Source organism: Ambystoma mexicanum, chromosome 6p (assembly GCF_040938575.1).
Source record: "Ambystoma mexicanum isolate Mex_15411 chromosome 6p, UKY_AmexF1_1, whole genome shotgun sequence".
NCBI lineage: Eukaryota > Metazoa > Chordata > Amphibia > Caudata > Ambystomatidae > Ambystoma > Ambystoma mexicanum.
The window spans coordinates 607796179-607823279 of NC_090935.1; the positions used below are offsets into that span (position 1 = coordinate 607796179).

The 27101-nt window shown below is 45.2% G+C and overlaps 1 protein-coding gene across 1 annotated transcript in view; it reads right to left on the bottom strand.

Annotated features, from left to right (window-relative positions):
• SV2C (synaptic vesicle glycoprotein 2C) overlaps positions 1-27101 on the bottom strand; it is an 865364-nt gene that overhangs the window by 186180 nt on the left and 652083 nt on the right. Inside the window, exons 5-6 of the mRNA XM_069627452.1 lie at positions 398-531; positions 214-303 (exon numbers count right to left, since the gene is read on the bottom strand). Coding sequence (XP_069483553.1) covers positions 214-303; positions 398-531 — 224 coding nt within the window. The remainder of the gene's footprint in view (positions 1-213; positions 304-397; positions 532-27101) is intronic.

Genomic DNA, 27101 nt, shown 5'->3' on the forward strand with positions numbered 1-27101 from the left:
GTTTCTATCTTTGTACCAAACGCTGTGATACCCCAGGGTCTGAGTGTTAGCAAAATGCCCCAAATAAATACATACATAAATACATACATATTTCTCACGCTGCTCTCTGAAGCCTGGGCAGCCTCCCACACAGAGCTTCTCCATCTAGTATCCAGGGGCTGCCTCGCCAGATCCCACAATGGTGAGTGCAGTGAGATGGGGTGGAATACTTACAGTGAAGACCTTTTCTGGCTGGCCGCGTGCGCGCATGTTGGTGTCGTGGATTTGCTTGAGAATCATCCAGGCTTCGTCATGTTTTCCGATCTAGAAAAAGGGCCCAATGGTGGAGGATGTAATTAGAGATGGGGTAAAGGGAAGTTGGAGCGTCAGCATGACTCAAGAGTGGTACAGGCCTTACCTCCAGCAGGAACCTGGGGCTTTCCGGCATGAAGGTGAGGGCCACCACGGCGGAGACGCAGGGCAGCGCACACACAATCACGAACACACGCCAGCTGTGGAACTGGTAGGCAGAACCCATGCTGAAGCTCCAGCCTGGAAGACAGGAAAAAACAAAATAACCATGGGGGAATCGGTCCAGCCTCACGCCCCAGAGTACTGATGGATAATATAAGCATGTGCGCAGTAGGGTGTACTCCATAGTGTTTCTGTAGCAATCGGAATGCGCGCATATCAATCAATAGCAATATGCATTGCTCGCAATTATTATACAGCATGCACATAACCTAATCACTTTTCAAGACAGAGTGCACAATGTCAAGTTGAAAGCTACTAGACAGGCATAAAATGTTACTCGCCCATCAATTCTACAGATGTACATAGTAGATCATTTCTCACTCGCCAAGAATCAATTATCGCTAGCCAGCAGCTAGTGGCGAGTGCATATTTTGAGGCCTGTTTACAGACATTATGAACCCGATTCATGGAATATTTGCCCCGTTCTAAGTGAATTTGTACTGCTGAAAAGGGTTTTTGCACTGTCGACACAATCCCTGAATCATGGAACCGTGCAAAATGTATTTTTTCTGCGCGAAGTGCGGGCAAAGTCAGCGCATAGTCATTTTTGCAGTTCAAAATGTCTTTGCCCGGACTTTGCACAGAAAAATACACTTTGCACGGTTCCATGAATCAGGGTTTGTGGCGGCAGTGCAAAGTCACTTTTCAGCAGTGCAAATTCACTTTGAACGGGGCAAATATTCCATGAATCAGGCCCTAAGTGTCAAGTGGCGGCCTATATGGAAGGAGTTGTGCTGTACATGCTATGTTATACTGCGCACATCAACAGTGCAGTAGTCTTAAAGTGATGAGCCTTGTCCTTGTAGAGGCGAATTCTTTGTAACCCCACCCAGGATGGCAGCCAGACCCTGGTCTGCGGGGTGAAAAGCATACAGGGCGAAGCGAAGCAGGGAAAAGTGCAGAATAAGAAAAGTCAGCGGGACAAAGACCTGCAGGGAAATGAAAACATATGAGTGAGTGTTTCTTGGGATAAAGTATAGATTTCAGTGGTTTGACCAGAAGAACATGCCATCAAAAGCAGAGAGGAGGGCTTCCCTTGTTGGCTGGCAGAACTTCCATGGAGGCCATTACTAGTGTGGTGGTGGCATGGATCAGTGATTGCCTTGAGGTATGCTCAAGAGTTCCTGGGAGTTGTGGGGGCTGCTAACCTGGCTTTGACATTTAACCAGATACTCATATATATGATCACTGATTAACATAAACTCAAACACCACTAAAATTGTTTAGTAATAAAAGAGTTGCGTCTGAATAACCAAAGTTAATATTTGCATAAGTCCTGCCATTGAACTGCCACAGAGGAAGCTGACCGTGTATCGCAGAAATAAGTCTATACTATGGAGCATCCCAAAAACAATTCACAGCAGAAAATAAACTTCCCAAAAACCTACAAAAAGCAACATAGTGCATGCAACATAGGTCATTTTGTGAAGCTGCTCGACTACTTCCAGTGAAATTTAGTGGGTTTGCAAAGTGCTTTTTTTTGGCTTCACGGGCATTTGACAAAAAATTACGTAATCTTCAAAAAATACCTCATTTTGTGTCTATGTCTTGGTTAGCACCGGGCTTTAATGCCACGTTTCAAAGTAATTTCCTGGATAACCAACCAACTGAGGGACAAAGGAATATACAAGAATCAAGAGGACTATCACTCCAATGAAACATTCTGGGCCTAAATAATTACAGAATATTTACCCTCTGCAAAAGCAGAAGAAAATTATTCCCTCTGAGTAGAAAAGCCCATGCACCATGCAAATACAAAAACCGGGCATGCAATTTTGCTACCTGCCCATTTTGGCCTGACAGGGCGCGACGGGGGCCTGTTGCGACTTCAGAGGCCCCCTCATAGTGAATGGCAGTGGCCTGCTAAAATACCCTATGCTCTGGGCTGGATAGACTGACTTTTTTTTTATTTTTATTAATAAAATGATGCAGCTAATTTGTTTTCTGGTAAGGAGGTCTGACAGTCAGTCGCCCCTTTCATGAGGTTCCATGCAAAAATCCTTGTGCATTCGTGCGCCTTTGCTGAGATAGTCCTGTGACGTGTCCAGCACCAGTCCTGCAGTGGCAGCAGGGCTGGCTTAAAGGTCAAATGTGCATTCTTGACAGCTGCTGGAACACAACGTTTTGATAGGCAAAGGTGATTTAAAAAACATTACCTGCACCTCTGATTCAAAACATAATAATTGTGTATCTGAGTCAGCTTGGTGGCATGTTAAGCAGAAACATTAAGCGATGCATGGTATGGAACTGAGTTTATTGGAGTCACACATATACAGCCACAGCATTTGGATATCATTTTAGTGGCATATTGGTGGTCAGTGTCTCAGCTTTGGCAGGGCTGATGTGTATTAACCATCTGGTATGGAAATGTCCACAGAAGCAGTATGGAACAATACCCAGGAAGCTGCTTCTTTGATCCCCTTCCTCGCAGGGCACAGGAACCCTCTCCGGGCAGCCCCATAGGAATCAGTACTTCAAGGCTAGACCTGACACAACAAAGCCATGCCCACACCAGATTGCTGATCACTGGAGTCCTTTTGAAGTCAGCAGGCATGAGAAGGGGGTGGAGTTAGGGTATCCCAAAGTAGTGGGCAGGCCACTAGAGGGGTTTCACCATCTTGGTTTGTGCCAGAGCTCCCTACAACATCCTTTCCCTCCCCACTTCCTGCCGACAAAGCACTCTGGGTAGGATGTCAGAGGCAAATGGTGCTTGTTACAGCAGCCTGGATTGGACTCCTGACAACAGGCTTGCTATGGACAATCCCCTGTAACGTTTGTCTGTTAAAAAGGAAGGAACCTCTTCTCTTAGTTGATTCATTGTTGGATGAAGAAGAAAGAGTCACTGAAACTCTGTTAGGAATACAGTCTATTCTAAAGTCCTCTGCCAGAGCGGTGACGGCAAAGGAAAGGTTTGTCGCCTAACCATCACGAGCGCACTTTGTGGGTGAGCATGGCCTCTCTGTTGCCTGTGCACTGGAACGAGGATCCTGCTCCCTGGAGGTGAACGAACCCCTGCAAGTGCATGACAAACGTCTTGGAGTGGAAGTGCAGAACTAAGGTCACACCTTGTATCTGGAGGTCTGGGTTGGGCCTCTCAGCAACCCATAAGGCCAGAAGCAACAGAAATCTGGTTGGCCGCCTAAAGACATCTTTCAGCTAGTTCGACTATGCTCGACTCCCTTTCGAGCCACAATAGCACCTACAGTGCTGCTTTGGCACTATAAGGATTTTGAACTGCTTCTTTGAGATGTCTTGATGCTGACTCGACTCAGTGAAGTGCATTACCACTGCAACTTCACCACTGGCTCACCACTGTGGAAGCACCCAACTTGCCGACTTGACCCAACAGAAGCATCGTCACAGCTCCGAATCCGACTCAACCGCCATGCACACCGACTCAACCCACTGGACATATGTTTCACCCTGACTCAAGAACTGACTCAAGCTGCTGCAATCCATCAATTTGAACCATCTCAGTTGCCGATTTGATCCACAGCGAGCGAGGTCTCGAATATAACTCAATGCCAACTCGCCATTGGATCAACATGACTCGGCCTTCCTGACACTGGCTCAACTTCAGGAAAGTGTCGAGAAGCCTAGCTCAATGCTGGTGGGCACCCAAGACAAAAAGACAAAGGTCTTGGAGGTAGACCTTTCCTCCTGGTCCACTTTAAAAGTCCATAATGGCTTTTAATCCACCCTTCTTTGGGCCTCATCACGAGTGTGGCCTGAGATCTTAAAAGCAGTGGTAAAAGTATTACCGCTGCTTTTAAGGGATAGCCAAATCACAAGTTGGGTGGAAAATGGCATTTGTACCTCCAGCTTTTTTGCTGGAGGTATAAATTACCATTTCCAGGCTGTTTTTAGCCTTTTCCGGCACTATTACCACTGGCGCAATTACCCTCAGCAGTGATAGCGCTATGGACCCAATGGGGGATGGGGATTTACTGCACCCCCACAACTTGTGGTCTGGCGCAAATTGGCTGTACTGAATTGTGGTAGCGCTATTAGTGTTGGGCAGTATCCTGGTGGTATTACCGCCCCAACGCATGATGAGGCCCTTTGTGTTTCAAAGACATATCCTCGAACATTGACACTGCTTCTGAAATCTTTTGCCCAAACACCCTTGCTTATCCACCATGAGAGCCATTTCTTCTGAAAGTCTGCATTCTTTGTGTTTCCTTTACAGGGTTGGGTTTGTAGAGTTTGTAATTAATATGCATTTGTTTTTTATCAAAATCCCTATTTTTAAAGAATCTTGGTTCGAGATTGTTTGCATTATTGTACGACTGTATTATTGTCCTTTGCGTTGCAGCTGTATGAGCTCACACCCCTCCTAACGATATAGCCTGTCCTGGCCTGCGCTACCGTAGAGACTAAGGGGGTATACCTGTCGAGCTCTGCCTGTTTCACCTTTATGACTGGGATCACTGCTGGTTTAGAAGTAGTATGAGGATGAGTAGGCAATTCAGCCACTTCTATCCCTGTACTCCTGCAGAGCAGTAGTTATTAAGTGACAGGGGCAACATTAGCATGTAACACGTCCTGAAGCTAGTGTGACCCCCATCAGCATGTTGTCTCTTGGCGGTGTTGTGCTGGGGTTCCTGCCTGCATGATTCTTCTTGCCGCTGATCACCACCACAGACACTGTCTGACATACATGATAAGCAGTACACATTATCTAGCTGAAAGTGCACCTATCACTTAGTAGTCTGAGCTGCTCGTTTGCATAATAAGGACCTCCATTTAGGCTGAAGTTATTTTTGTAAAATGAAAATAGAGCAACATGGCAGAAAAATAGGTCAATCAGATACCTTTTAAGTATCCATGGGCCGAGATACCAAAACACAAACATACAAAGAGAACAGCAATGCTTTCCCAAAAAGACAATGAAGCACAACAACATTCTGCAATGTGTGTAATCGGATATGTGGTAGCAGTGTGTTCCTGTGCCATTGGGGGACTGGGAATGGAGCGGAACGGATGAGGAGGAGGAGCGTTTCTATTCTCTGCGACACAGGTAATGATGTGGAAAGGCACAGGAAGATGTGGAGAATTAACCACAGGAGATGTTTCACTGATTATTCGTCTAGTCCTGACCCAGGCTGCTCAGCGCCATCCTGACCACAAGGTCAGGGGACATGAGAACTGATCAAAGTGGAAATGCTCCACCAGTAGAAGAGGAGTATCATCAACTCCACTTACATAGGGATCATGACCGGGTAGACGACAGGAAGTAGTACAGGATATCCCTCCACAGAACTTCCAATATTGGACTCTATGATCCCTTCAGCCTCCCCATGAGAAGGTCCTTTTCCCTCTTTGGAATCTATGGAGTCACCAGGACACGCCACGACACATGGACCAGGCTCGACACAGAGCTGTGGTTCGGTACATCCACAATTAAACTGCCCAGGCCTTTCCATTCCATAATACTGTAAACAATAGGTATTTCTAGTACACAATTTCATTGTAAGGTCACCCACTTAACTGATTTTTATCCTTCTAAAAAAAGACTTTGGAAATTGAACACAGCATTTACATTTGGAGCCATGTTAAGCTTTCTAAATAAGAAAGAAAATCAGATTCTGCAACTGAAAAGATAGAAGACCATAGAGGAAATGGGAAGAAACCTACGTAATAAGGAATCAATAGTCTTCTCATATAATGAAGCAGGATGACCAGGTGTCAAGTACCGTAGAAAAGTGGGTCAACTCATTAACATAGCAATTGAATGTGGTGCCACCAGAAATGAGCATGTTAGGAGACTTCTGAAAAAAGTGGCGGGACTTCACCCACCTATGTGTACCCTCGAATTGAGCCCAGAGGATGACACACTAACAAACAGCAAAAGGTCCACCAAAAGAACATGTTTGTTTGTTTGTTTATTCATTTATCAGGCGCACCAGACTCGAGTGCAATTCTTGCATTTTATTCAGGGGCTCCACAAATAAGTACAACATAATACAACATATTCATCAAGCTGTGGCAATATCAGAGTCTTCAACAAACAAATAGGGCCATCTTAGTTCAGAAACAATCAAAAAGGGCAGGGGAAGCAAAATGCTCATTAAATTGTGCATGGAAAAAAGGCACAGTTTGCAATGCGATCTTGAAACGGGATGTGGGATGCTGTCAAATAGGGTTCTTTGCCAAAACCCCATGAAGAGATATGTGGGTTTATCTCTAGGGTAAGCAGACCCCGATTACTTTCAATCACTTTCTGCCTAGTTTGATCTGGGGAATCTCCCTTAATTGCTGATTTTGTGGCAAATTGTCAGGCACGGCCTGGGGCAGGGTCCTCGCTGCTGTACTTGGACCACAAGAGGAGTAGCCACATGATCTGATACAATAAGGCGTTTAACACACAGAGGTTTCAAAGCGCGGACCCGTGGAACGAACCTGTGTTGCTCGTGTGGTCTTGTGTTCAAGGCGAGCATGTTGCCCCTGTGCAATCCTTCCTTGACATCTGTCTCCTGGTTCTGTGACCACGCATCTCCTTTTGGTTGAAGCCCTAAAGTTCATGTCAATTTAGGGGCAGTGTTATGCTTTTATCTGAACATGAGGCAGGTGGACCCAATGCAAGGCGCATGCATGTGCAGGCCCCCTACTCCGCTCCTACTCTATTTAATGGACCAATCACTGTCGGAAAACCATAAGCGACCTGGAAATTGTGCACGACTTGAGAAATTTGGATCTCATCCATAATTTTGTGGATGCATGTATACGCCTGATTCTATGTATTTAATTATTCTGCATTATATGAGTTTTATAAAGTCTTCGCACGTCCCCGCAGGTATCAGTCAGCAAAGGGCCTGCAGAGGTTCTTCCCGTGGGGTGGAATTCTGAGCTTTGCCAGGGAAAGAGGAGAGAAAGAGTTTAGCTTGCGAGATACTGCAGTGAGTTAAGGGCTTGCTTTTGACATGTGCGTGCAAATCCCAGACAGTGACTCAGCCCCGCATCCTTCATAGGGTGATTGGGGAAATGGGCATCACTTCCTTGGGTAACAAAACCACCAGTTATTACAGCTCTGAAAAGCAGGAAGAAACCGACATGAAATGCTAAACAAATATATTTAGGCTCCCTTGACAGCAGTGGATATTACATGAAAGCGCCATAACATGCACATGCTACAGCGACATAAAACGGCTAAGCTTACAGTCGTGTGTGTGAGTGTTTGTGTGAAAGCCAGGTGGCAAGCAATGTAGCACCGTACATCAAGAGGGACAGGTCTCTCCAGAGGGTACATGGCAGGATTTCAGCGAGGAAGGTAGGATACCACGTATGATTGGGCTGAGGGATGTGTTGGGTTCAGCTGGAGAGAGGGAGGTAAGCTGACATAAATAGTTAAAATATTATACACTTGGCAAACAATAAGTACAATTGGCTAATGTGCCCACGGCTCTATTGCCACTGCTGGCCTTTTCTTATTCTTCATTGTTCTCATGTCTTGGCCTTCTTTGCTCCCTCTGCTCATGACCTAGGCGCCATATTTGATCAATCACTTTCCTTTCCTTTTCACCTTTGCCTCTCTTGCTCATCTGCTCGTGACCATGGCAATATCTTTGATTCCTCACTTTCCTTTCCTTCTCATCTTTTTGTCCCTGTCTCCCTCTGCTTGTGAACTTGGTGTCATCTTTGATCCATCACTTTCCTTCCCTTCTCACCTTTGCCTCTCTTTCACCCTCTGCTCGTGACCATGGCGTAATCTTTGATCCCTCGGATTCCTTTCCTTCTCACCTTTCTTCTCTTGCTCTCTCTGCTCATGACCTTGACGTCATCTTTGATTCATCACTTTCCTTTCCTTCTCACCTTTGCCTCTCTTGCTCCCTCTGCTCGTGACATTGGTGTCATCTTTGATCCCTCACTTTCCTTTCCTTCTCACCTTTTTTTTTTGCTCTCTCTGCTATCGACCTTGGCGTCATCTTTGATCCCTCACTTTCCTTTCCTTCTCACCTTTGTCTTTCTTGCTCCCTCTGCTTGTGACCTTGGCATCATCTTTGATCCCTCACTTTCCTTTCCCTCTTACCTTTTTTTCTTTTGCTCCCTCTGCTCGTGACCTTAGTGCCAGCTTTGATCCATGACTTTCCTTTCCTTCTCACCTCTGCCTCTCGTTCCCCCTCTGCTCGTGACCTTGGCATCATCTTTGATGCCTCACTATCCTTTCCCTCTCACCTTTGCCACTCTTGCTCCCTCTGCTTGTGACCATGGCATCATCTTTGATCAGTCACTTTCTTTTCCTTCTTACGTTTTTTCTGTTGCTCTCTCTGCTCGTGACCATGGCATCATCTTTGATCCATCACTTTCATTTCCTTCTCACCTTTGTTCTCTTGCTCGTGTCTGCCCTCTTAGCTGTACATCTGCAAGATTCGTCGTTCTGTAATTTTCTGTCAACAAGATTCTTATTCTCACTGTGATTTTGCCCCAATTTAGGTACTGCTCCTCGCTTCCCTTTTGACTCCCGGCCTTTGCTCTTTCCAACTATAACCCCATTTTACATTCTGTTATCCATCACCGTCGCCATTCCCCTTTCTCGCCGTCTCTGGCTTTGCTTGGGTGGCTTCCCTTTACTGCCCATCTTCAGTTTCTGTTGCTAGTCTAACTTCCCCCCATTGCCCTTCCCGTGATCTTCCCATTTCCTTCTAGTCGTCCCTTCCACTCCCAGTGCGCAGTGCAGCTTCCACCATTTCCCACTCGGCTCAGTCTCTGCACTTGCCTCCTGTCATTCTTCTCCTGAAGCTCATCCTTTCACCGCTCCCACCCGCTGTTAAGATCTTATACCGTGTTGATCGCCTCGCGCCTATTCATGTATTTTTGTTACCAGCATGTTGTACTGATTGTGCGCTACTATGGCACAAGCACTTCTACAAATATAATACATAACTAAATCTACCAGATATTGCTATCCTTAACCAGGTACTGCGCGTTCTGGTGCTCTGGGCCCTGAAAGAGAGAAGTGCCAGTTTGTGGGTGTGTTTGAGACAATAGAGGAAGCAGAGCAAAGGTGCTACCTTATTTGTTAGAAGCAATCCAACTTTTTAGAGAACATGTCCCAAAATGTGTGAAAAAACCTTGCCAGAATATGTGTCACAAATATCTAAATGAACCTGGAAAAATCGCAAATAATATGCCTTTTAATATAGAATTTATATTTAATATTTTAAAAATACATAAACAATTCAGCATACAACATATATTCTTGAATCATATCCCTCAGCCCACCCCTGCACCCCCCTCCCTTTCTCCTTCATTGATTTAATCAAATTCATCCATCACTTCGTGGTTGTGTTCTGTTTAAAGCAGGGAGGGCTCACAACCTGCAGACCAGTGTTTACTGTCCGATCCTTCTCAGTCCAGTCCTACCCACCTCCGCCATATTTCCTGGGGTTCAGTCGGGCTTTTTCTTGATCTACATGTACCCCTTCTTCCAGTGCACAACATTGATCCCTACCCTCCCTCCATATTGCGATGCTAGGGGCCTCCGCTCCTCCCCACTTTGCTACTATGTCCCTTTTGGCCACTATCAAAGCCATTGATAGCAGTTTATTTTCCCAGTTCGAGATACCACATTTACCCCAAATGTGTAAGAGCACCTTCCTAGGGCACCCTCAGATTTGGAGACCCATTACACTTTACATTACACTCTTGTCCAATAGGATTGTATCCCGGGGCAACTCCACATCATATGTAAGAATAATCCCACTGCTGCCTTGCATCTAAGATCGCTTGAGCCTTCTATGGCCTGGTATTGTATAGAAATAGCCTTTTCTTTCAGTTCCTATATCAACAAATTTGCCCCTAATGGTGTGCATTCAGGGACATCCCAACTGTCTTTAAATTTGACGATCACGGCATGCCTTCGATGTATGTAGGTGTAAACATCTATATTTGTCAAACTGCACTTGTCTGTTGAATAACATCTCTTACTTTCTTGATTCCCCTTAGCAATCCAGCGTGGCTGGCTGCCTAGTTTCTTGATTTCAGGTAAGACAGGGTTTTCCCAAAATGGCGACTCCAGCATGATTTTCCCTGCCCATCCCATTGCTTCAGTCACTACCCTTCTTATCTCAGTCGTTCTCTGCCCGCCAATGGCAGCACGTTTCCCAGGGGCCTCCAAACAAACTAGTGGGGCATGTCCCTCCACCACCTCTTTCGCTAGTTTTATGTGGGCAGTGTCTGGTCCCCTAAATATCCATTCATTCGCTGTCAGAAGCTGTAAAGCCCAATATTACTTTCATATGTCTGGGAACTCTAAACCCCCCTTCCCAAACCAATCATGTCAGGGATTTCAGAGCTGCTCTCGGAGTTCCCTTTACCCAATTAATTTCTCTTTGTATATTCTCGATCCTTTGGAAGATGTCTTACGGAATTCTTACTGGAGTGTTTTGCCGCACCTAGAGCAGTTTTGGCAGGGCCATCTTTTTAAAGAGGTTGACCCGACCAATATGTGATAAAGGCAAGTTTGCCCAGTGCTTGATATCTTCTTGCAGTTTTGAGAGTACAGGTTCTATGATCCCTTTCAGTAAGTTGTGGAGTTCTGTGTTTTAGCAAAATGACTCTGACATCAAGGTGTGGATGAGTAACTTCTTTAATCAGTTTCCAAGTGTAACATCCAGTTTCTAGAGTCATTATTCATCAGATGGTAAAGTCCAGATCTCATAGACAAGCACCGGCATCCTCTCTCTCAGGCTACATCTCCTACTCCCTCAAGAGAACACCAGTCACACATAAACATTCTAACCAGTAACATTCCATTGTCAATCATGACACTCACTCCAGATTCCATTAGGATGCAGGATAAGACCAGATCCTTACATAGGTCATCCTCTTCTGGGCCCATATTAATACCCAGGCATCTGAAGGATTCTGTAGCAGTTTTCAGTTGGCAGCCCCCGGGGATTGCCTCAGTATCTCGCTTCACCGGAAATAATACCTACTTCCCCCAGTTAATCTTCAGCCCACTATGCTCCCCGAATTCATGGATTAGCTCCATTGCCCCGGGGCCAGAGTTCCTCAGGTCCCTGAGGTAGATCAGCATATATTGATATTCGGTCTTCCCTGTCGTCAGGCCGCCTGAAGCCCTTAAGTCTTTGGTCCCTTCTGATTCTCTCTGCCAATGGTTCAATTGCAATCAGGAACAGCAGCGGTGAGAGTGGCCACTCTGACGCGTGCCTCTTTGTATGGGGAATTCACCTGATGTATTCCCATCTACAGTGACCTTTGCCATGGGGTTAGTATAAAGTAGTTTGAGAGGCATTGATCCAAGTGTATTCGCTGGTTAATCACTGTGATCAGCCTGTTTGCTAGACGTTTTGCAAGTATTCTGGTCTGCCCAGTCAGAAAGGATATAGGGCGATATGCAGAGCACGAGGTTGGGGTTTTCCTTCTTTATGAATGACCACTGTGGCTGCCTTTCTTAGATCTTTGGGCAGTTTCCCAATTTGGTAACTCTCCTGAAACAGGGTTCTCATTGCTTTGAGTACCTTGTCTCCTGCTTCTTTCCAGAACTAGATCGGGAGCCCGTTTAGGCCTTGGGGTTTTCTCGGACTGCAATTGGGTAACTGCTGTCTGGATTTCTAAGGCCTGTGCTACGGCCTCGCCTACCTTGGTACAGCTTTCAATGGTAGTGCTTCTGTGATTTTATCTTCCCTCATACAACTTGCACTGTTCATGTTGATTATGTCTCTTACCCATCTGGTCCCTTCTTCTCTCTTTTCTAATGAAGAAAGCATTTTACCCCCGACTTATCTCCTACCTCACGTAGTCTCACTCTCTTGTCCCAATGGGCCAATTTTTCCTCGTCTGTGGCAACTACCTTGTATCGGGACAATCCATTTGTTTAATTGTTCCCACCTACATTCTTCCATATTTTGTCCTAAATATCCTCCTCCCTTCTCTCGATTTCTTTTAGTAACTCAACAAGTTGGTGTTGACTTTGCCTTCTGTGTTGCTCAATAGCTGCCATTGCTTGCCATCTTAATACTGTCTTATATGCCTCCCAAAAAGGGTTATGAATGTTAACTGTCCCTTTGTTTAGGTTGAAGTATTCTTCTGTCCCTTCCTCTATACCTGCGGTTTTGTGGTTACTGATGTAGTAGGCATTTAGTCTCCAAATTGTTTCCCCTTTCGGCAACTTTCCTGAGTATCTAATATATAGGGCCGCAGGGTCCGAAATAACTCGTTGCAGGAATTCTGCCTTGGTTACTCTCCTGATAATCGCGCCGGGAATGAATAAGTAATCCAGGCTTGATAGTGACTTGTGGGCTTGGAGTAAAAGGAGTATCCCTCCTCGTTGGGATGAATCTCACTCCAAACATCCTTCATCCTCGTAGCCTCTATAAATGTGTTTTAAGCTTTGTACGTGTAGGATCTGATCTCCCTTTATGTGTGGATCTCTCTCTCTCAGGGTTGAATGGTCTCATTGAAATCTCCCCCCAACACTGTCACGTCCGTCCCGTGGCTTGTTAATATTGATTGTATTGTATGCAACATACTACCCTGCGGTGGTGGTGGCGCATACACATGCAGAATGGCTATAGATTAACCCCACAGTTCCCCGAAAACAAGGACGTATCTCCCCTCCGTGTTCCATTTCACCATGGCTATCTTCAGGGGGAGGGAGCGTCTAACCATGGTAGCCACCCCTCTCGTCTCATAGTTGTAGTAACCTGCATGTCCTACCACATTGTAATGTACCCTCCCCAGAAAGGCGCACACTGTCCCTACCATGTGGGTCTCTTGTAGCATCACTATGCCTGCCTTCTGTCCATTTAGGAATTTGAAGACTAGGCCTCTTTATTTTATTATTCCGCCCATTTACGTTCCAAGTCCGGCACTTTAGGGAGATCTTACCCCTGTTTTTCATTCCCATCACTTATCTTATCATAAAGATGGCCCATTTTGTCTGCCCTCCTGACTGTGATGGACTTTCTGGGGGGTCCCTTTGGCCGGTGATGTGGGGTTTGCATAACCTGAACATTTTATATAAACCCATGAACTCCCCCTCCCATACTCCCCCCCAGCTAGAAGCATTGGTCGCCCTTGAAACATGAAAACATTCAATATCACCCTTAGGTGAGAGTCATGTGGGACGCATGCTTGGATCTGTTCTCCCGGCTCTGACTGTCTCGTAATTTCCTTCTAGTTGTCTTCACTGTGCACTATTCATTCCTTTCTGTGCTTCGGTTGGCTTGATCCCTGTTTCGTAGCGGCTGCATTTAATTTTTGTTCGATCTATTCCCGGTCCTACCAGAAATCTCGTCCTGTTATGGTCCATGGGTACTTCGCGTTAGATCCTTCCGGAAGCTTCCCTGCTATCCGCTATGCGGTTCCGCCACTGATGTGGTTTAAACATCCAGTGGGCCAGGATCTTTTCGGTGTTTCCACCGCGGTCGGTGTGCAGCGACTGGCCCCCGGACTGCTCCATGTGTCCGCACCACGGCGCCCCTCCCCCATGTAATCTGCTTGATCAACATTAAAATAACGTACATTGCAGCTTTTCTGTTTAACAGGCAAACAGAACACTTGACAATGAGTTATTTTGCAAATTCTAGTTTGTTCCGACTTTGAAAAGTTCATGCAGATGAAGTCCATGTAGAGTGAGTGGCCTCCCTGGTCCACCTGCAGCCGAGTGTGGGCCCACCCAATAGTAGGCAGACGTCCAGGGCGGGCGCCGAGTGTGGCAGTCTCACAGTGGTAAGTGAACACCATTATGGGTCTGCTGCTTCGAGGGAAGGCAGCTGTCCCGATGCATTATATTCAAACTCAGAGAGTTTCATCCATCTTTCAACAGACACCCATGGGATCCTTTCCCTGTAATTCTCCCCATCAACACATTTCCAGAAATAGAAGCCCCCAGTCAGTGGCCTGCCCAGAAAAGCCTTCCCCTGGCGTCAACCTTTTAACCTTCTGGCGGGGGTCTAGCGGCCCACAGAGGGGAACGGCACTTGCTAGAATGATTGATGATCTTGGCGATTTTCAATTCTCACTCCCTAGACCGTGCAGCTGCGCAAACCATCTTCTTTTCTTTTTGTATTTATTCTGCTGTGCTGGGCGCCTGTGCCCGTTAGCAGCACGGATCCCCAGTAGACTTCTTGCAACTGCACAACTTGTGCAGTATTTACGTATCATTCACCATCACCGGCTTGCATGCCCAGGCAATAACAGGAGTTATTATTACCCCACCCAATGGTACTCATTTAATCATCCTTGCAAGGATGCAAGGCTACCGCACCACCAGCCCTTAAAACTGAGATTGATAGACTGCATGCTTTTTCCAGGAAGAGGGACAGCACCTGGGCCTTTCAACTTTTTCGGTTGAAATGAGCCCCGGGGGTCTGGGTGCCCCCAGGCAGTTTCCCCAGCAACTCTTTGCCTTTTTATTCAGGTTTCCCTGACATTGGCACAGTGCAGTCAAAAAGTGATTAATAGCTTTTCAGCTGACATTTAGTGTTTCAACCCTTTGCTTTCAGACTGTCCAGTGATAATCTCCAGCTATTCACAACCTCTCTTATTTAAGCAATAAACCCAGAGTGGGGGGGGGGGGCATTACCGGTCCAGTAAATCCCCGAGGCATCAGTTAGCTCAGACCTTAACGACAGCCCAGGGGTTTATCAGACCGTTAATGTCACCCCGGCGAGGAGTTTTTTGCTATTCGCCGTTTCTCAGCTCAAGATAAAACTAAAAATCAAGATGGCCACCATGGATTGTGGAGAAGGAAACTACATGTAGTCCCGTCTCCCTTTCCATGGTGGCCATTGCTGGATCAGGGAACTGGTGTCCCGGTGCCTACGAGGGACGTGGAACCGCAAGGTAAGTGGTGTAGGGGTGGTTGTAAATATGGAAAAGGGGACTGGGGTAAGGGGCAGGCCACGTGAGGGGAGAGCACATTTACCTTCATCCCGGTGAGGGAAGATGGCTGCCTCCTGCTCTGCGGAGGCTCGCAGCAGGGTCTTTACCAGTGTGGTAAAGACCCCGTTCTGAGCCTCCCCATTGGCTGGGAGGGTGTAACACCCCATTCGCTGGGTCCTAATATAATGTATACATGCCACAGGCTTCTCTGACTGTTGCTCCCAGCTGCAAGGCAAGGAGGGCACCCAAACATCACTTTGAAATGCACCACCAACAGTCCTGACACATCTTCCGCTGACCTACTGTGCCAGATTACCGGTGCACACACTGAAATGTATGGTTGTGCCCTGCCTCGAGGCAGGCAGCGAGAGGTATGCATTCTTACATTACGTGTGAAATGATTGTCTGATTTGCAGGTGCTTTTTAATGAGCCTGAATGTTGAGCATGATCCTTGCCTGGGAGTCACCTTGCCAAGGCTTGCAACAATCACTCTCACTAACGCTCATGAACCACACCACACCGAGTGACCCAAACGCATGCATCCTGTTTGTGATTGCGAATCCAGACGGACCTCAGTAGCCGGGCTGCAGCACATTCGAATGATGTTGGGTACAACTGTTGGCGTTATATGGGATGAATCCATAAGGGTTGGCGTGACAAAGTCACTGCACATTACTTGTATGTATAGATCTTCTTTCAGAAAATACATTTGAAAGAACTTGGTGCTAAGAAGTGAGAGGCAGGATGACACTGACACACTGACAACCCCCAGCTTTAAGTAGGCTGGTCTCCAAAATCTTCTCCCGGGCTCCCTATCCTCCCAGCAGGGACGTCATTTCACCAAAATGCCAGGGAAGGGGAAGTGACATCGCACCACACTTGACCTCTGATGACATCACAGTAAGTGATGTCATTTTACCCCACCCCGAAGTGACATGACGGGAAGCGATGGAACATGACCTTTCACCCCTTGACACAACAGGAAGTGGCATCACACAGCATTGTTCCTAAGTACACTACAAAAAATATGGTTACGATATCTCTATAATGTGAAATACATTTCATACAAGAATGGATCACCATATGTATCATTAATATCAGTGTGTAAAGGGCCATATTACCAAATTACTGTGAATGCAAGCAGACGTCCAAAGCCAAATGATAATTATGTGTTATTGTATAGCACTTACGCTTAAGCGCTTTATATAGAACACACATGCATACTATATCACCCAACCGGTGTTGTTACTCATTTATTGACCTCAGAAGGATGAAAGGCGGAGTTGAGGTGTTTAAGAACAGATTAAATCAGTGACTCACTCCCTGAAGTTTGCCTGAAATAAACTTAATGAGTCTAGCAATTATTGTATAGAATTCCAGAAAGACAAATTATTTGTTATTCCTATTCTTGTTAGTTTGGGTCACTGCTCTACACTTGTGGAATGCCTGTTTTTTTAAGATGCCTGAACAAGAAAGCCAGCCACTCCAGAAACAAAGAGCCACAATGCGCTGGCCACAGCCCAGGAGTTTACATTTGTTTTTTTTCTTTTTAGGGGTGGCAAGGGAGACCACAGGGGTAGCAAGGGAGATCCCCAAATGACGCCCCTGCCTCCAAGCCACCGATAACCATCCCAAGTGAGTTTTCTAACTTGAACCGGTTCGGCATCTGAAAGCATGAACGAGGATCATTTACCATCAGTGTAACCTGCTTTCACTGCTTGTAAATAATCCTCACCACACTTTCAGACTCCTAACGGTCCCTAAATACAAGCATATTTAGGGACAGGATCGTTTAAAAGGAACATATACAAGGGCTCTTAAGAGTGTGAAAGTGGACCAATTGCAAGCAGTGGAAAGAACTCATTTGGGCAAAGAAGAAATAGGCTTCTTCTCATGCAGGACAGCCCAAACCTCACATACAATCTCTGAAGTTGACCAAATGAATATATATGGCTCATGGTTTACAAACAGTTTTACATTTAGGGGGAGCGATGTGGCAAATGAAATCATCACTAACTCCACTGTGTGTTATGTGCACAGAATGGTTGCATGCTTGAATCACTTTCATAGACATACTTCTCAAATATAAAATATGTGCACGTTCTTATGTTCTCAAAATGCTCTTTGATTTTATGAAAGGAGCGAGGGCCCCACATTGGTGATTTCTGTCCCCTCTACTCTCCTAAAAGAGATTTTATTAATTATCGAATTAGCGTGATTTCGTCACTGCATGAGAGTGTTTCATTTACAGACAGTGACCTATTTACAAACTCTGCCTCAGAGAGAGAGATGTATTTACAGTGCAGACTGAACGCAATACAAGGCCACTTAAGACCATACTGAGTGACCCAAAATAAATGCTTGCGATTCTCATGATGCACTATTTTGGGCAGGTGGTCCTTGCCGAAGCCACCTGCATCTCGTAAGGTCATGCCCTGCATGCTTCAGGCTGTGGCCACTTAGACAACACCCCTTTGTTACAGAACCTCTCGGTTTTGTATCCCACTTGAAGCACTGCACACACAGCACCCCAACAAGTGAGCTACTCCATCACCTGGACATTGTTCAGAATGCATGCACTGATGGGAAGCCTCCATTCACACTGCGAGAATCGATGTTGCAACCACGTCCACATAGCTGCTTGGTCATTTGTACCCCCTCACTGGACTATTTATGGGATACACTGTGCTAATGACCACTCCGGGGCACAGGCTTTCAAAGACACAGGTTCGCTCTTGACAGACTGCAGCCTGTGAGGTGGTTTACAGGCACAGATTGTCAGAGCAGATCATCAGATTTGCAGGTGTCCTGAGCGATTGGGAGGGTCTCATCCAGTCCACATTGAGTGAGGAGTGAGACCCTACAGCCAGGGCAGATGGCTCACGGGCAAGAAGCTGATTTGCTGCAACACTGCACCTGTCATTTCCCTCTGTATTTTATCTTTTAATATAGCACCATATTTATTGTAACTGATCATTGCTGAGTTTAGGAAAGACAGACTTAAGCCCTAGGTAATCACACGGTGGGAAAAAGAATATTGGGTGATTGAGACCACCTTCTGTGATGGTAACAATAGAGTAGCAGCATCCCCTGGATCAGGATTGTCCAACTCCAGGCCTCGAGGGACGGAAACATGCCAGGTTTTTAGGATATCCCTCATTAAAATTCATGAGATACATTTGCATAAATGTGTTCTGAATGTAAGCAGATTTATCTCATGAATATTAATGAGGGTATACCCTGAAAACCCATCAGGTTTGTGGCCCTTGAGACCTGGAGTTGGACAAGCCTAGACTAAAAACAACTATTGCAGCTCGTTCTGTTTGTGTTAACACCTCTGCACGGCCTCGCGCTGGCAAGTGGGTACTAATAAAAGGTAAGGCATGCTGATAACCTCACTGCTTAGAATGACCTCTGCGATCGCCATGGAAAGAGTCTGTAACTCCATCTTGCCCAAATTGATCATACAGTTCTTATCTTAAAAACCTTTGTGCTCCTCCCTCTTCAAAAAATGTTGATAAATATTGTGAGTGTCAGGGATCATCATTTTTAGAAAGAAAATCAACATTTTTCATTATTTTCTATTTATAAGATTTTCAATTACAAAGTGTCATATAAGACCAAGGACTAGAGATGCAATGCATGAACATGTATAGATCAAAAGCCAATTGAATAAGGCACATCCGTAGCAAAAACAAGAATGACAAACAACCAGGCAGGAAATAAAGCAAAGAGGGGGAAAAGGCAAATGGTTAGCCAAGCTTGAACAAGAATTATACCTAATAATTCAAAAACGTTCACACATACTCATCGTAAAATGGGCCCTATATTGCATTATAATCATCTAAAGATGTTTTCCTTATGAAGGACACCTTTGCCCTTGTGACAATAAAACCATTCCATTAGTCCATTCTTCGTGCAGTGGTTTATCCAAACTCTTCAATTTTCTTAAGATCATTTTCTTGGACATTATCAAAGCTCTATACAATGTTAAATGACTCCAATCAAGCAATCGCACTAAGTCAGTGCCTGGTCTGGGATGCCCAAGGGAAGCCCTTATTTATATATTTTTATGTCCAGTTCGTGTACTCTGGATGACAACCCTTATATAACACCCCTCCCTTAGAATCCCCCTGACCCCACTGAGCCAAGAAGTAAGTTTGTTTTGCAAATTTAAAAGGTTTATTTGAGAATTAAACAATATATATATATATATCACACTTTTATAATAAATTAATAATTGATATCACACTTAGACATATGACTGTGAGTGATCAACAATGGATGATGTGATACTAGCACACTGGGTAATTACTTAGGAGTAGTATATAGGATAAGGTAGCTGAGAATGCTTTATATGGTACAAGGAAATGCAAGGTGGAAAAGAAGCAACACAGGAATAAACTTGATATGATTTCAGCAAAACACAATATAATCACTTTTCCCCTTTTGGCAATTCACTCCCCCCCTATGCAATGTAAGGAGATGGAAGTAACACACACAATTCTCAGGAATACACACAAATGCAATACAAAGTTCCAGTTCCCCCCAGCGAGCTTAGAGGAAAACAGGTATGATTTTAAACACAGGCAAAATCCTTTAAATGTGGTATGCAATGAAGTGAAAAATATGCTAAAATGATTTTAATTCCCTCTAGAGGTTCAGGGTGGGTGACAGCTACTTTGTATTAGTTCAGGATCACTTTAGCAATGCTCTATGAATGATTGTCAGGTGGCAAACGAATTTCAGCAAAGAAAAGCAAGGAGCTGCTATTTTGCCAAGTGAAGAAATTGAGCCAAATCGCGGCAATTTTTTCTGAGTGCGTCGAGCGCGATTACGGAAAAACTATAAGGAGTAGCAAGTCGGTGGGAAAGCTTAGAATCTTAGCTTTAAAATGACAACGGTTCAACGGTTCAAGAGATACGGACGATTTAGTGGAGGTAGCTTTTCAGAATTGAAATTACAGTTTCAGAATGACAGATGCGCTTTGGAAGGTTTTGAATCAACAGGATGGACACGATTTCTGATGATGCAGTTCTAATAGGTTAAAACAGTTTGAATTAGATTATTTTAAACTAAGAGATTGGGTTTTTGCACAGTCCTAAGAATACTCACTCCTATGCAACCCCTGTTGCACTTCGGTAGTTGTGCTGTTTAACCCCTTCCCTCTACCTTGCAGCCCTATTGCACGAGGTTAACCTTGCCACAATGACTGCCCTGCCTCACCAAGACCCTCCACACCTTGTGCAGAAATTAGCCTTCTCACAAGTGACCTATGACTAAGTCTACTTGGGAGCCACACCGTGCCCCTGGCCTAGCTAATGTCTTGGATAACCTGCAAGCTTATGCTGAACATTTTCTACTATGCCTGTGTACATTTTAGTTACTGCCTATGCTAATCTATGCCTACTGTGACCTTGTGTATATTAGTCACTGCAGTCTATTAGGCCTCTGTGTCTCTGATTTAGTGCTAACTCTGTATATAGGTGCGATATTACCTATGCATTGGAACTGATGTGTCTCTGACCCTAGTGCTAACTCTGAATCTAGGTGTGATATTACCTTGATTGTCAATGTTGCCTATGTTACCTATGCTTGTTGAGAATATTAAGTTTGTTTTTGACCAGACTAACTAATGCTGTTACTACATGATATATCAACATTGGCCTGCCTCAGCTACTGCATCTAAACCGCCTAAGTAGCATGTCCACTGCCTCTCTATTGCATACCTATCACCTGTAACCCTGACTGCTAAAATTGAATTTAGGTGCCCCATTGCCTATGCACCCTGCCAGAGACCTACGCTCTTGTGCCTCGATTGTCAAAATGCTCTTGTGCCTTCATTGTTCAATCGAATCTAGATGACCCTCTGCCTTCGCACCCTGCTAGTGAACTATGCTTTATGCCTTGATTGCTAAAAATGTAACCTAAATGACCCATTGACTTTGCACTATGTTAGGGACCTTGCTTTCGTGCCTGGATTGCTCGAATCTACTTTAGGTGCCTCTTTACTCTAGACCCACGCTACCAGACACTAATTACACCGCACCAGTCTACCTCGCCCAACATTACAATGTATCTCCATGCGCTTTATACAATGTTACTGAGATTAATATTGTACATCTTGAACAGTCAATACCTAATCATGCTACCCAACCTATCAGCACTTGAACCCGCACTTAACCCATACATATGAACCGAAATGAACTTCTCACCTTGCCCTGTTCTCACGAGAAACCTTAGATTACGTGCCAGGCTCGCAAGACTCCATGAACCCTTATCTAAACTAGCCCACAGCAAGGTGACCAGGAATCCATCCCTACACCCTCTTCAACTAAACAGTAGACTCCACCGCGAACCCATCCGTGACCAGAAAAGTATGCACGAATCTATGCCACCACCCTAAACTCAGCAGATCTAGGGACCAAGGGCGCACTAATAAATGCACGCTCCATGGTAGCCCATGCATCAGACATTGCTGACCTGCTACATAATGAAGACCTGGACTTCTTAGCAGTTACCGAATCTTGGCTTCACCCCACGGCAGGCCCTGCAATCATGCTAGCAGTTCCAGATGACTACACGCTATTAAGACTTGATCGCACTACCTCTAGAGGTGGAGGTCTTGCTATCATAGCCAAAACTAAACTTACTATCACAATTGAATCTCCCATCAATGTTAGCTCCTGTGAATCTCTAACAGCCAAGTTAACACTATCTAGTACTCAATCCATCTCCATTCACCTTATCTACCGACCACCGGGCCCCCTATGATCATTCGAAGAAGACCTCACAGACATCCTATCAAACAATCTTAAAAACTCCTCACAACGCATCCTACTAGGAGACTTTAACCTTGGTTTCAGCGACCCTGCAGACGCCAATGCCAGTACAATCAACAATACCCTAAAGGAACTGGGCTTCACCCAGAAGATTACCAAGCCTACCCATATCAAAGGGAGAACTCTGGACTGGTTAGCGGTGCACAACTGCCCAGTCCTGGTCTCTGCCATACTCCCGCAGCCCTGGACAGACCACTATTTGATCCCGTTTACCCAAAAGGCAACCCCAGCACAAGCTAACAGCATAGCTCCAGCTGTCCAATCCCGAAATAAAAAAAATATCACCCCGGAAAACCTGATCCCGCTTATCACACCTACCCTGAATGCCATCCCGGATCACACTGATCCACTCACGATGGTGGACATCTACAATAAAATCATACTCTCATCCCTTGACGCTATAGCCCCTTTGAAGCTAAAAAAGAGCAAGCCCCGGAAACACATTAACTCCTGGTTTTCGCCTCATCTCAAAGCCCTCAGACAGGAAAAACAACGCTGTGAAAAAGTCTGGCGAGCTACCCCCTCAGAAACAAACAAAAAAAACTTGAGTAGTCTAGCCTCCCAATATAAAAAAGAAATTATACTGGCTAAACAATCGTCATTCAGCACGCGAATCTCACAAGCTAAATCCAACACTAGAGAGCTTTTCACAATACTTAAAGAGGTCGAATCCCCAATCCAAGTACCTGATTCATGTATTAAAGATAAAAATTGGTGCACGGGCATTCAAAATGCCCTAGCGAACAAAACCTCCTCCCTTAAAACCAAGATAAGCACTAAAAAAGAATCTCTACTCTCCTCCACCAAGCAGAGTACCGTCTCCCACAAAAAGGTTCACCCGACTCAATCCTCCCCCCTAGCGCACTACCCCTCCTTCAATTTCCACAAAGTATCCACCAAAGAGGTAGAAAATACCATTCTCACCCTCAAACCCTCAAACTGCCACGGAGACCTATGCCCCGCTCAACTGATTAAGGATGCCGCCAGTGATCTCGCACCATTTATTACCAAACTAATAAATGCGTCTTTCACATCAGGCACCGTACCTAATAACTTAAAACAGTCCTGGGTCCTCCCTCTGCTTAAAAAAACGAATTTAGACCCATCCACCCCAACTAACTACCGCCCTATTACCACAGTACCTTTCCTCCTTAAAATCACCGACAAAATAGCATACCAACAGATCCAACACTACCTTGAGCACTTCCAGCTCTTAGGCGTCTATCAATCAGGCTTCAGGCCACAACACGGAACAGAAACCGCACTCATAGATCTTAAGGCACAGATAGACGAGTTGAGAGACCAGGGAAAGAAAGCATTATTGCTTCTCGTTGATCTCTCTGCGGCCTTCGATCTGGTCGACCACGAGATCTTGTGCAACCACCTACAAATAGCTGCCCACTTCTCTCAAGAAGCAACCAACTGGATCCAATCCTACCTTAATAACCATACGATGAGAGTCTTCTCATTACCAGCAGCAGCCGACCCTATCCCTATCACGTGCGGCGTGCCGCAAGGATCTTGCGTCTCCCCTACACTTTATAACATTTTCACGAAGCCCCTTTTTGATGATCTAGACGATCTGGGTATCACCTACACTAATTACGCCGATGATACCCAGATCCTCTTCCCGTTGTCGGGGGATTATGACAAGGATTTGGCCTTCGTTAATAAAGTGTACCTCATCATCCAGGCATGGATGACTTCACATGGTCTATGCCTGAATGATGACGGAACTTCTTATTTTAGGCTCCACACACTACCTCAACAAACTGGTTCACAAATACTCATCATTCATAATTGACGATAACAAAATCATGGTAGCTAAGGAGGTTAAAACCCTCGGATTCTATCTAGATTCCACCCTTACCTTCAACAAACAAGTGAACGCAATGGCCTCCGCCACCTCCTACACTTGCAAACTCATCAGGGCAGCCAAACCCTTTCTCTCCCCCACCAACTGCACCACCTTGGCCAGGGCATTGATCCTGTCCAAGTTGGACTATTGCAATGCCTTATACATAGGCTGCAACAAATATATCTCTAAAAAAATCCAAATCCTCCAAAATAATGCCCTCAGAGCGGCCCTTAGTATCCCGAAGAAAGCCCATATTTCAGATTCCAGAAGATCTGTTAATTGGCTATCCACCAAGGACAAGATATTCCTTAAATCGGTGTCTCTGATTCATAAATGCCTCCACCAAGCAGCCCCCCAATACCTCATCGCCAGATTTACTAGACCTACCCTCTCCCGCCCCTCGAGAACGACCAACACTATCCTTCTTCTGGTGCCCAGATTCAAACGTGCTACATCTGGAGGCAATAGCTTTCCAGTAAAAGCAGCGCAATTCTGGAACTCCCTCCCCCCTACTTGTAGGGAGAACCTACCCTACCACCAGTTCAGAGCCAGGACCGTCCACTGGCTCAAATCTCTCGACTCATAACGACTCTTAGAGACCCAGATTCGACCACTACCATGTAGCTCCTCATTGAATGTAAATATGTTTATAGTATTGCCCTGATGTACATGCTCTACCCCTACTCATTGAATGTAAATCTGTTTATAGTTTTGCCTTAATGTACATGTTCCACCCTCCTATTTGGCGTGATACGTCCGGCAATGTAACCCTAGCTGGACCGTCACCACACTGTATGTAACGAAGCCTTGCAACCCTCTTGCTGCCTCTGCGCCTGGCTATCCTTGGGTTAGGTGCGCATTACAAATAAATAAATACAAATACAAATACAAATACTCCTAATTTTGGAAGGACTGGGCCTCGTTACGGATCTGGTCAACAGGTTGGACTGGACTTCTGGCGGGTGGTTCTGAAGTCACAGCGATCTGGTCTGGTCTCTCTGGATAAGTCTACCTTCTGGGTCTGCTACCGGTTCTGGCAAAAGTTCTTGTCTCTGGAGATTGATGGATTTGTAGTCTGGAGTCTCTGGATGTGAAGTCGTCTGTCAGCGTGCTCCGCAAGGAAATGGAAATTGCAAGTTCACTACCTGGCTTCCATTGGCTCTTTTTATGTGTTTTGAAAATGGGTGGGTCGGTTAATTCTGCATGCCCAACCCTCTCAAGATTTGATAGGCCAAAGGATCCTTTGGTCCCTGATTTGAGAAAGGATAGTGTGTCAGAGTGATGTCAGCCATTTACGATCTATTGAAGAAACGCCCCTTTGCTTTTACCTTAGAAATCATTTTTCATAACTACACATATTTCCCAGATACACAGTTGGTTGAAATTACATGTACATATTACAGATTACTTAAGGTACATTCTGGCCCAACTCTGATCTTCCTGGGGGCTTGCATTCAAAAATGACAATTTATTTTCGTTTTTGGTTGATTTACCAATATCAGACGTTTACCAAAAATGGCACACATGTACACCGCCTTTCTACCCATATTCCAGTAAATTTTCATTTTTCTAGCGTGAACCCCGTGTCTGCAATCTCCATAATTCATGGGGTTTTGCCTCAGAACATCGTACGGAATTGAGTGTGGACTCAAATTGTAGGTACAATTTCCATTTTAAGGATCTCCAAATTGTACATTCCTGTCATCTGGTTACAATTAGTTAACAGTGTTTTTATAAAACATATATTTGCCCTCAATTCAATTCACTTCAGTGTTTGGGTCCGCCCCCAGAAACTTGGGAGTCAGGGATCACATGTCTCTTCTGCCAGGCAGAGCTCTGTTTACAGTCCACACCCAAATTAACATACCCCATTCAATTGCAAGAGTCTATTGTGTCGGCTGAGGTCAGCAGGCCAGGGGGCCATGCTGCATTTGGTTTGCATGTTCATGTGATTTCCTGGCTTCTTGTGTGTAGTTCTGAGGTGAGAAGGTTTCCCAGCCTCTTGCAATGTTAATTGAATCAGCCTGTCTTCAGGGAACAGCAGGTGTTTAAATTCTTAATTAACCAAAAAGGCTTTGAAGTTTCCAGCTGTCTCAGGAGGCTGGCAACTCCTGAAGTACAGTTCTACTGTCAGAGTTTAGACCGCTAGCACCGGCTTGTGTCCAAAGCTGGTACTGCCTCCATTTTTTTAGGAGTTGTCTTGAATTTGACAGGAGGTTTTTTCTTGACAGCTCTAATCCTTGCTGCCATTGTTTTGATGGGCATCCTTACAGTAGAGTGGTGATGTGGAACCCCCCTCAAGAAGGTTGAATCTTTAGAGTGGTCTTGTGACCCTGATTTTAGCAACTTGTTGACATCAATTAAAAACGGATTTTGAACAAATTGAAATGGACATTTTGAGCTTGCACTTCAGAGAAACAGCAGTGATTTCAAGGTTCTTTTGATCTAACAGGCACTGCTATTTTTCCTTTGGCACCACCTTTCACCCCTGGCGCTTCCGGTCCATCATGCTTGCACTGGTGAGTGGCAGGTTAGGCGACCATTTTGGTGTGCGCAAAACTGCGCGGTTCTCCTGGTTCTGGGATAGAATGATGGGCGGCGACAGCTCAATCCCCACATCTACCCAATCTATTGATTTAGTTTTGTTCTGGGATAGAATGATGGGCGGCGACAGCTCAATCCCCACATCTACCCAATCTATTGATATAGTTTTGTTCTGGGATAGAAGGATGGGCGGCGACAGCTCATCCCCACATCTACCCAGTCTATTGATTCAGTTTTGTTCTGGGATAGAATGATGGGCGGTGACAGCTCATCCCCACATCTACCCAGTCTATTGATTCAGTTTTTGTTGTCGCCTAATAATTCAACATGGGTCAAAACCCTTGACAACAACCAGTACTTTGTCTCACAAGAAACATTCTGAATCAGTGACAACTGACCCAAAATAATGAGTATTGGTGATCAGGGAATATCACCATTTTCCATTCTGTTTACAACATCATCCCAGTAGTCCCCAACTTTGCTATATTTCCGA